Here is an 11293-nt window from a genome sequence, read left to right as displayed (position 1 = left end):
CGATGCCTGCTTGTTGCTGCTCAACGTACGCTTGTACTGGCAACCTGTTCGTGTACGTTTCGGTGTGTGTCTAGTGTAGCAGTACATCAAATTTGGGCGTTAGAAGTAATAAAGACACCACTAACTTAAACTTGGACCTTATTATTTCTACGTAATATGCATGTATATAGAAATCTTGCACCGGAGCCTTGCTTTGTTGAGCTAGGGAGGCAAGAGGGTGCTGCTTTTTTCATTATAAATTTATAACTATCCAGATGTTACCCGCAAAAGAAAAACATATGTCATCTTCCGTACAATATTTCAGAGGGTGGTAAGTGGCATAATCTACAATTTCGGAAAATTCATGTGTGAAGATTGATTTTGCAGTTGAGCATGAATATCAAACTAAGACCGGTGCACGATGAACCCATGTTTCTACTTGGCTGCCCATTGCATGAATATCAAACTAAGACCGGTGCACATGCATGGGATACCATCATGGCATATGCACCGCATAGCAACATCACATATTTCTGGACAATGCTTAGTGAACATTCATACAAGTGTCTAGGAGTCATTGCTATTAGTTGCTTATTTAATAGTGCCTGGTTGAGACTTTTAATATGTTTAGTGTGAACCTTTGTCCACTTGGAAGTTGGAACCTTAGAACGTCTTCTTCAGAGTCTTATTGAGTTTTTTTAGGCTGCATGGTTGCCTATCTAAGCTATTCTGATATTTCTTGCAATATATATCTATTTGTCTGCCGTGGATGTGCTTATAAACTAGAGAAATTATCTCTAATTTCGAACAATTTTCAAAGGCCTTCTATCTACTTGACAAAATATTATGGAGCAATGTGAGTCTTACACTTGACCAAAATGAGTTACAGTATTCTATGCAAGTGGTTGTGGAAGTTGTGAAGTACCATCGACAGTTGGAAAATGATACTTTACGAGAAAGATCTTCATGAGGCGTGTTTTGGCCTAGTGGGAAAATGGTTCCGGTGTTTCTCACTTATGACAGAGCTTGATTGGGTGGGGGTCATATCTTTCCGAGATACATAAGAAAACAATAGGTTATGGAGCTATAAAATGCATTGGGAAGATGATTGGACGAATGGGGGGAGGGGATCTAGCTCCCCAATTCTCTAGGCTTCATAGCATCACCTTTTCAAAGAAGAAGCCAATCAAGAATATCATGGGTGATGATCAGATAGGATACCTTTTAGAAGAATACTTATGGAGGAAGTGGCATTATAGTGGTTACAACTTGAAGAAAAGGTTCAATATTTGCAAACGAATGATGAAGGAGATAGTCTGATTGGAAATTAAACAATGGCAAGTTATGTACGAAATCACTTTATTATCTTCAACTCATAGCAGGACTAGTGGCCCACTACAAACACCTTTAGAAGCTAAAGATCCCTTTGAAAATCAGAATTTTCCTTTGGTTGAGACTGAGAAAGAACATCTTAACACAAGATAATCTGATGAGAAGGGGATGGAGAGATGATGAGCATTGCCCTGCTCTGTGAAAGAGATGGTGAACCATCTTCCGTTTTAGTGTTCTTTAGCAATATTCATCCGATAGGTGGTGAATTGTGAGCTTCCAGAGGGCACCATCCGACGTTGAGGATATGCCCGGCAGATGAATTTTCTCTTTTGTAATGGAATCGTGAAGCTTGCTCCTTAGTTGGCAGTTCTCATTTACTAGTTCATTTGGAGGACACCCAATAATTTCTTTGGTCGCAAATTTCTTGATGATCATGCTTCCATCATTTTCTCTTTGAGCAATTATATTAACTTTTGGACGATATTACATAAAAGGTGTGGATGAAATAATCACGAAGAAGATATGCTTATCAACAGAGTTATCCAAGAGGTGTTTTTATGGACGCGCGAATGGGCTCCCATGGCAAAAAGGAGCCAAGAGGTGTTTCTTTCAAGTGGCTTGGACTTCTTTTGCTAGTTCTTTGGGCATTGATTGTTGAGTTTTTTTTTCTCTGGTGTTTAGGAGGCTTGAAGGAAGCCCTAGTGTGTCTAACACGGAGAAGGAACAGAAGGGATGGATGAGACTTTGGAAGTATAAAATACTGGGGAAAATTGTAATTTTATCATGGAGGCTGGCCCGAAAAACATAGAAATACTGCTACAAAATCAAAGAGAATTGTAATTTTCTCATGGAGATGATTTGTGAAGACATTCTTTTTTTGGAGTATCAATTACGCAATGTGTGTGGGTACTGGTAGCCAGGGACACCAGTGGCGGCGCCACGGTAGGGGCCAGCATGGTTGGCCGCCCCGGGTAGCCAAAATTACATATACAAAAAAAATACAATTCGTTTTAGTACATGGGCCAATACATGTGGGGATTTGCATGGGAGGCGCAAAGGCCCAGTTGCAGTCCACGATCTAAAACTAGTTAGCACGGCCACACCCAATCCTTCGACCTCGTGGTACAGGCATTCCAGAAAATCCCCAATCGAGCGGAGCAGCAGCGAGAGTAACCTAGCCGTCGCCGGCTCGCCGCCACAGAGCTCCACCTCGCCGGACCGTCGGCTTGTCGCCGAAGAGCTCTGCCTCTCCGGGCCACTGGCTGCGAGCACCTGATCCACATCCGTCGTTCGCTGGTCCACGTATGGGCGAACAGAAAGAAGCAGCGGTGCCGAGCGTGGCCTATGAGGGAGGAGGCAGCGGCGGCAGTGGATCGAGATCGACCTCATGCAAATAGTCCAATCTATTCTTTGCTACTAAATCTCAAGCTCCCGTTCCTTCAATTTCTAGCCAATTATTGAATAGGTTCAGTACTTGACATGGTGATTTTGTAATGTAGGGAATCTTTAAAAAGATGAAGTCAATTGTTGCTTATTTTGGAACTCCACCATCTAATGAATTTCAAGCTCCTATTCATGTTCTTGTTCCTGAACCTGATGCAAACATTTTATCCACTGAAGCCTCAGATGCAAACATTGTAGAAGATGTAGTTCCTGAACCTGAAGTGTATAATGAGCGCTCTCATGATAACACTTTGCAAACTTCTATTCTAGGATTTAGTCCAACTCACACTGAACCTGATCCTGGACTCCGGAAACAAATTGGAGATTACCCTACTCCAGAAATCAGAGATGCAGTGAGGAGGGGGTATTTGAAGAAAGGTCCATGTCAGCCGTATGGGCATGATTTTCCTCGAAACACTACAGATAACAGGGTATTCAGAGAGGAGTGGTTTGACGAGTTTGATTGGCTAGAGTACAGTGTAAAAGAAAACAAGGTAATTCTCGTGAGTTGTTGGATTGGTATGCTATAAGATGCAAAGCTACAGTTGATCTACTCAATGACAATGCTCCTGGGAATCATCAAATGACTTGTCATGAAATCCAGAAGCAAATGGTACAAGCTTGCGCAGAAAAGACCACCGAAGTAATCATGAATGAGCTTGGGCATAGTCATTTCTCTCGACTTGTTGATGAGTCTCGTGATGCATTCGTTAGAGAACAAATGGCTGTCATTATCAGGTTTTTGAACATAAAGGAAGATATTTTGAAAAGGTTACTTGCTGTCAAGCATGTAGTGAACACCAGATCCGCTTCTCTCAAAAGATCCTTGGATGAAGTGTTTGCTACCCATGGATTATCCATGTCTAGATTGATAGGGCAAGGTTATGATGGCGCCTCAAATATGCGTGGGCAACTAAATGGCTTAAAAAAACTGGTGCTAGATGAAAATCCACATGCGTTTTATGTTCACTGTTTTGCCCATCAGCTTCAATTAGTGATTGTGGCTGTTGTGAAGGGTATCCTTGTGTTAGTGATTTCTTTGGATATGCAAATATGATTGTAACCATGGTTAGTATATTTTATAACCCATTGAATATTCAAGTGAATCATTGTACTTTACAATGATTTTGACTTCTTGCTGACTTGTACTTTGCAATGCTTTGATTTGTAGGTCAGTGTTTCGTGTAAAAGAAAAGATGCATTATTACAGAAGCATCATGAAAAGATTGTGTGGCAATTAGAAAACGGGGAGATTCTTAAAGGAAGAGGCAAACATCAAGAGACAACTTTAGCAAGACCTGGTGATATGCGATGGGGATCTCACCATAGGACATTGATTTGGCTTTATCAAATGTGAGATTCGGTGATTCAAGTGCTACATGCTATTTCTCATGATGGGGAGCAGTGGCGGACCGCCACTTCAGGGAAACTGGGCGGGCAAGTACAAACAAAGCCCATTAGTTTTGCCCTCAAGGCCCAGTATACTCTCAGCGCTCCACTGTATTTACTGTGGGCTGGGCGGGCCATGGCCTGTTTTGGTAACACGTAGCTCCGCCAGTGATGGGGAGGATGCGGACGATAGAGGCAAAGCATCAAGTTTGATGAAATCTATGGAGGTCTTTGAATTTGTTCTGATCTTACATTTGATGCTTAAAGTGCTTGGTTTGACTAATGACTTGTCACAAGCATTGCAACAAAAGGATCAAAACATAGTAAGTGCAATGAACATGATTGTGTCTGTTAAAAGTTTATTGCAACAACTAAGGGATGACAGATGGGAGGCACTTTTGGCGGCTGCCACTTCGTTTTGTATTAGAAGGGAGATACCAGTGCCTAGTATGGATGAGAATATACCAGCAAGGGGTTACCCAAGGAGTTCCCGCAAAATGGTTAGTTGCTTCCATCACTACAAAGTTGAAATATTCAATGAGGTTCTTGACACAAACATAGCTGAGATGAATAACCGGTTCAGTGAAACTTCAACAAGGTTATTGATATGCATTGCTAGTCTAGATCCTAGAGACTCATTCAGCAGATTTAATCATGAGAACCTACTTGAGCTTGCATCTATGTACTCGATCGAGTTCGATCAAGAAGAACAATATCATTTGGATGGTCAGCTCAAGATATACATTGATATATATGATGAAAAGGTCTGATGTTTTTTGCAGTTGTGGCCGTCTCGCTAATCTTGCTCTCGAGTTGGTTGAAACTAAGGGACATATACACTTCCCTTTGGTTTACCGACTCATCACACTTGCTTTGACTTTGCCAGTGGCGACGACATCTGTTGAAAGAGTTTTCTCAGCCATGAATATCATTAAGACAGATTTGAGAAATAAGATATCTGATGATTGGTTGAATGATCTGATGATATGCTATATGTAGAGCGAGATATATTTGCTGGAATTGATGACAAGAAGATCATAGAACATTTTTCACAGCTTGAGAGACCGTAGAGGCCATCTACCAAACCCTCCTCGTATACTTATGACTTAGGGTAAATACTTTTGTTATTTGTTTCAAACTATTTGCTTACTTGTTCCAATACATGTATTGATATCAGCTTGTTCACCTGTTGTAGGTATCTATTAGTCATGGAGTTGGATATTTTGGGCCATGGAATGAATTATTCAAGCAGCGGGAGTCCAAGTTAGTAGTTATGTGTGACGTTTATGTTATATTTTGTGATTTTAGGTGGTTACAACCCAATTCTCGAGAATCTTGAACTGTTCTAAATCATTGGTCATGTAAATTTTCGAGTGCATCTAGCTTCATATTTGAATTTTATGAGATTTGGTTCAGCGGACTTCCATTCGTCAATCAAAATTTTATTCCTTCAATGTTTCGCCCCGGCTAAGTTCAATTCCTTGAACCACACTGAGGGACACGTATGGGAGAAGTTAGAATTGGGGAGAGCCTAATGCGAAAAATTGATTGTTTGCCATGGAAGAGGAACTGGATATAAAGAGTACTAGCTGATTGCTCATGCGTTGAAATTGGGGCACACATATTTTTAGTTGGTCAACATCAATTGTGTCTGACATATATCTTACACCCACATATTCAAAAAAATTGTAAGATTGATTTGATTTGAGCATGGGTAGGGGAAGGCAAGGAAAGTTTTGATTTAGTTGGGGTTTTGGTAAGATTTAATTTTATTTGGTTATGGGTAGGAGAAGGCAAGGAAAGCTGTGATTTAGTTGAGGTTTTGGTATGATTTGATTGAGTTAATGCAAGCACGTGGTTTTTGGGTGGACGGATGAGACCTAAGCCCTGAACGACGTACAAACTCCCCTTTAATTAAAGATGTTACTATGATGGTTACTCTATGAGCGTTGCGGAGGGCGAAGCGTGACTTGATTCACGAAAACATCTGCCAAAGTCCTTTGCATAAGCAATTTTATTACATGTTTCTTAGATGAGCTTGTTGCACTGGAGGGTGGGGAGATACAGAAAACCATGAGAGGGGTTCGTGAACAGAGAAGCAAACGGGGGAAGGGAACTGTGATGCGACCAAATCCGTAAAAGGAATGGCCCAGGATCGGAGTTTTGGGCTCTCTGTGGTGCTCTGGAGGACACAAATCATATTATTTTTCAGTGTGTTTTGGCCAAGCTGGTCTGGAGTTGTGTTAGATCGTGGCTCCAGGTCCCCTAGGACCCTTCGTCCTTTTGTGAGCTCTAGGCCCTTGGTAATCATCTGATTGGAATTACTAAAAGGGTTTTCTGGGTAGGACTTGGAGCGATTTGTTGGTCTTTGTGGATGATTAGGAATAAGTTTACCATCGAGTATGTTTTTCCTGCTAAGCCTGCTGACTGCTTATTTAAACCATGTGTGTTCTTGCAGCAGTGGGGATCATTGACTAAGACGGAGGACCGGGATGCTCTTAATCTCCTGATTTCTAAAGTTCAGGCCTCGGCGTCTTCTCTATCCAGACAGGAGCATATTGCTTAGATGTTTTGCGGTGCTTCGACCAGTTGCTCGCTAAGTCGTTTTCAGTCTTTCCGGCTTGCGTGCCGTGTGCTGGCCTGGGTGCCATGTATCTCTCCTTAAAATTGTGGGGCTACTCTGTGTTTGTTCGTTTTGTGGGTGTTGTGCGCTGGTACTCTGCCTGGTGGCTTTATTTATAAAGTTGGGCATATGCCTTTTTTTTTAAAAAAAAACACCAGAGCATAGGAGCGGTTTTCATTGTATCTTTTTTTTGAGAAATTTTCATTCCAATTACGAATCAGTACAAAGTAGTTGACTCTTACAATCACACTGAAACGCAAACACAAAGGACCTTGAACACCTAGAGTACCCTAAGACAACCATAACACAAGAAGATCTCCGGAGCCCTGTGTCATCATCCCTGAATCTTGAGAGAAGACCCCTGCAGCAGAAGGATCTGCAACCAGTTGCAAACAGGTCATCATCTTCGACCACGGTACAATTGCCGCCACGCTGCTTCCTCCTTTCTTGACACCAGCGCTGAGAGGGCATGGACATCAATCCAACACACCTGCAACAGTCGTCGCCATCTTTGGCTTTGAGTACCGCGAAAAGTGTCCCTTCCGAAAGGAAGAGAACTCAAGTCATCCGACCGGTCCAGCACCGCGGCTGGGCCATCCACCCGGACAAAGCAGGATCTCCCACCAGCATCAGCGCAAAGGTAGGAGAAGAACAGCAGCAACAAATCATACCAACAAGGAAGAAGAAAGGTCTTCGTCTCCCTGCATCCATCGCCCATCTGAGGATCCAAACGGCCAGTGCCGATGGACCTTCAACCACCATAGCCCGCGACCTCGACGAGATCCGGGAATCCCCAACACCGCTGGCTCCTAGACGAAGGCAAAAGCCTCGCCTGACCGCGAACGGAGCCCGGAGAAACTTATTCCGACGCGACACCACCGCAACGGCCTCGGCAGCGTCTCCCTCAACCCTAACCCTACCACACCCACCTAGCGTCACTGTATCTGATTGTGCAAGTGCGGTTGGCAGCATCAAAAAAGGAAGTCGAGGCAAAAATTTAGTGGTGATAGTGGTGACCCGAACTTTGATGCTCTTCAAATAGCTAGAAACTCTCTTGTTTTAATGCGAGGCCGATATGTATGGCTTCTGGAATGTCAACATTGTTGTTGATCACTGAAAGGTCCAGTGTTTTCGCAAAAAAAAATAATCTAATCAGGTGGTCCTCTCTCTCTAAAAGGAAAGGTACTTTTTTTTAGTGGAAAAATATGTATCTGGCTTGGGGCTGATCCATGGTATGTGGCTTAGGAAAACCATGGATGATATGCAATCATTGAATACCTGTGAAACAAATGGAATCTTGATTCTTGTACATGGTTTAATAAGATTGAGCAGGATTGAATTCAAAAAAGTTTAACGACACTACGATAGAAATGTACATGTCCCTTCCAAGTTTTTTTTTCTCGATTCCGGTTTTCTACTGGGAGGAACCAGAAAAAACGGTTTCCAGAAGATCACGGATTTTTCAGATTTTTTGGGCCTGAAATATTTAAAAGAATTTTGAATTCGATAACACTTGCGTCAAAACATATTATCGTACTATAAACCTTCCAAGGAAAAGGAAAGAGGTTACCCTCAAAAAAAAAAGGAAAAGGAAAGAGAGATGCATATATACGAGCTAGGAAAATAAAACGGCTCCAGCGACAAATTAGCGTGCCCAATTCCGAGGATAAGGATCGGCTTAATTAGCAAAACCTTCCACAAATGCTGCACGATCCACCGCAAAATCCGTCTCTTCTAAACTAATCACGACATCTACGATCTTAAAAATCCCCCCAAAACCCAGAGCCAAAACCCTCACCCAGACCAAACCGATCGATCATCATGGCGGCGGCGGCGGCGGCGGCGGCGGCTGCGGCGTGCCGCAGGGCCGTCTCCTACACCCTGCGCGGTCCGCCGGCCGAGAGCCTCGCCGCAACGGCAGCTGCGGCCGCCACCGGCGACCAGTTCGTGGACCTGCTCGACGCCAACTTCAACAAGCCTGCCCCGACGCCGCCGGCGAAGACGTGCACGGAGAACAACTCCCCGACGTTCGCCACCTCGGGTGACCCCTGCCTCGACTTCTTCTTCCACGTCGTTCCCGACACCCCGGCCGAGACCGTGTCATCTCTCCTCGCAAACGCCTGGGCCGCCGAGCCTACCACCGCGCTCCGCCTCGCCTGCAACCTCCGTGGCGTGCGCGGCACCGGCAAGTCCGACCGGGAGGGGTTCTACGCCGCCGCGCTCTGGATGCATGGCTCCCACCCCGCCACGCTCGCCCTCAACGCGCGCCCGGTGGCCGAGTTCGGATACCTCAAGGACCTCCCCGAGATCCTCCACCGCATCATCCATGGCGGTGTCTCCACCACCGCCAGCACCCCAAAGAAGCAGTGGAGCGAAGACTCGGAAGAGTCCATGTACGGGGGTACGAGCGAGGCGCGCATTGCTGCCAGCCTGAAGCGCGACCAGGAGGAGGCCGCCCAGGCCGCCGTCGAGCGCAGGAAGAAGCGCGCGGATGCAGCGGCGAGAGCCGTCGAGAGGTACGCCCGGGACCCGAACTACCGCCTCCTGCACGACATGACGGCCGACGTGTTCGCCGCCCTACTCGCTGAGGACATGAAGAAGCTCTCGGATGGCAACATCGACCTCTCGCTTGCCGGAAAATGGTGCCCGTCGATCGACAGCTGCTACGACCGCTCCACGCTCATCTGCGAGGCCATCGCGCGCCGCCTCTTCCCCAAGGGCTCGGCGCCCGATCTTCCCGAGGACTTGCCGGACGCGTACTATGCCTACCGCGCGCGAGAGCGCCTCCGCAAGGACGCGTACGTGCCGCTGCGCCATGCCCTCAAGCTCCCCGAGATCTTCATCTCGGCGCGCGCGTGGGGCGAGGTGGTGTACACGCGCGTGGCCTCCGTCGCGATGAAGAACTACAAGGACCTCTTCCTCGAGCACGACGAAGATCGTTTCAACAGCTACCTCGCCGACGTCAAGTCCGGCAAGGCGAAGATCGCGGCGGGCGCTCTGCTGCCGCACGAAATCCTGAAGTCCGCCTACGACGACGATGGAGCCGCGGACCTGCAGTGGAAGCGGATGGTTGAGGACCTGCTGGCGCTGGGCAAGCTCAACAACTGCCTCGCCGTCTGCGACGTGTCGGGCAGCATGAACGGCCTCCCCATGGACGTATGCGTCGCGCTCGGCCTCCTCCTCTCCGAGCTCTGCGACGAGCCATGGCGCCACCGCGTCATCACCTTCAGCGGGCAGCCGCAGCTGCACCACATCTCCGGCGACACCCTCGCGGAGAAGACACAATTCATACGCGAGATGCAATGGGACATGAACACCGACTTCCAGGCGGTGTTCGACCAGCTCCTGCGCGTGGCCGTCGCCGGCAAGGTCCCTCCGGAGCGCATGGTGAAGAAGGTGTTCGTGTTCAGCGACATGGAGTTCGACCAGGCGTCGTCGAGGCCGTGGGAGACCGACTACGAGGCGATCACGAGGAAGTATTCTGAGGCCGGGTACGGCGACGCCGTGCCGCAGATCGTCTTCTGGAACCTGCGCGACTCAGACTCGGTGCCGGTGACGGCGCATCAGAAGGGGGTGGCGCTCGTGAGCGGCTTCTCCAAGAATATGGTGAAGCTGTTCCTCGAGGGCGAATACATCCTGTCACCGAGGGCCGTCATGGAGAAGGCCATCGCTGGGCCGGAGTACCAGAAGCTCGTTGTGTTCGACTGAATAGTAGACTGTGCTAAGAAAAAAACTGAAGAATAGCACGAGTGAGTGAGCGTGACTGCTTGCCATGGTTTTCTCTGTAGCTGTTTCCATTCCATTCTGCTGAAGAAATTGCAGGCGGCAACTCTCTCTATAGTTTAGAGCTGTCCATGAAACGCACTTTAAACTTTTCATCTCATATTTGTTATTGTCTTTTTGGACAAATGCAAAAAGGAAGATGAGCATTCTTTTTTGCAGAAATTTTTTTTAATTAATATTGGAAATTTGCCAAAAAAGAGTACAGAGACTTTTTACTTGTAGGAACGCAAAACGTGACAATTTTGATGATGTGACATAGAATTAAATAGAGAGAAAGAATTGAGTATCATATCAATATCATGATACCGTATCATAATAGTGCTATGCTACGATATGTCACGCATGACAACAAATAAGGTCATCTCAGATACTGATATTTGACACTATGTATTATGGAGGTAGTATCATACATTGGTATCATATGCATTGATATTAATGCTATCCACTACAGACAGCTTGATCAATCTCCTCCTTAGACCTGTAAAAGAACCATCTAAAATAGACATGAATGGAAGAGTAAATGTGCAGATCCTACACGCTCGTGTTTGATTGATCGTTTTATTTGGTTATGTGCGCGTTTGGCTTGGCCAATATCGCACACTCCTCAAAGCAGCTCAGAGAAAGAGGAACAATTGAATCGACCATTTCCGATGAGTCAGATCAGAGCAATTGCAAAGAGGGCACGCGGTTGCACGAGTGTGAGACTGTGCGATATTTCTCAAAGGTGTGCCATAAATCCCCTCA

General features: G+C 46.1%; 1 protein-coding gene across 1 annotated transcript; it reads left to right on the top strand.

Moving 5' to 3' along the window:
* Nucleotides 1–8486: 8486 nt before the first annotated feature.
* Nucleotides 8487–10687, top strand: LOC123160235 (uncharacterized). The gene has a single exon (XM_044578046.1). The coding sequence runs from the start codon at nt 8588–8590 to the stop codon at nt 10472–10474; it is 1887 nt and encodes a 628-aa protein (XP_044433981.1). The 5' UTR covers nt 8487–8587; the 3' UTR covers nt 10475–10687.
* The last annotated feature ends 606 nt before the right edge of the window (nt 10688–11293 follow it).

The sequence above is a fragment of the Triticum aestivum genome, chromosome 7B (genome assembly GCF_018294505.1).
Source record: "Triticum aestivum cultivar Chinese Spring chromosome 7B, IWGSC CS RefSeq v2.1, whole genome shotgun sequence".
Classification (NCBI taxonomy): domain Eukaryota; kingdom Viridiplantae; phylum Streptophyta; class Magnoliopsida; order Poales; family Poaceae; genus Triticum; species Triticum aestivum.
This window is presented reverse-complemented; position numbering and strand designations above follow the sequence as displayed.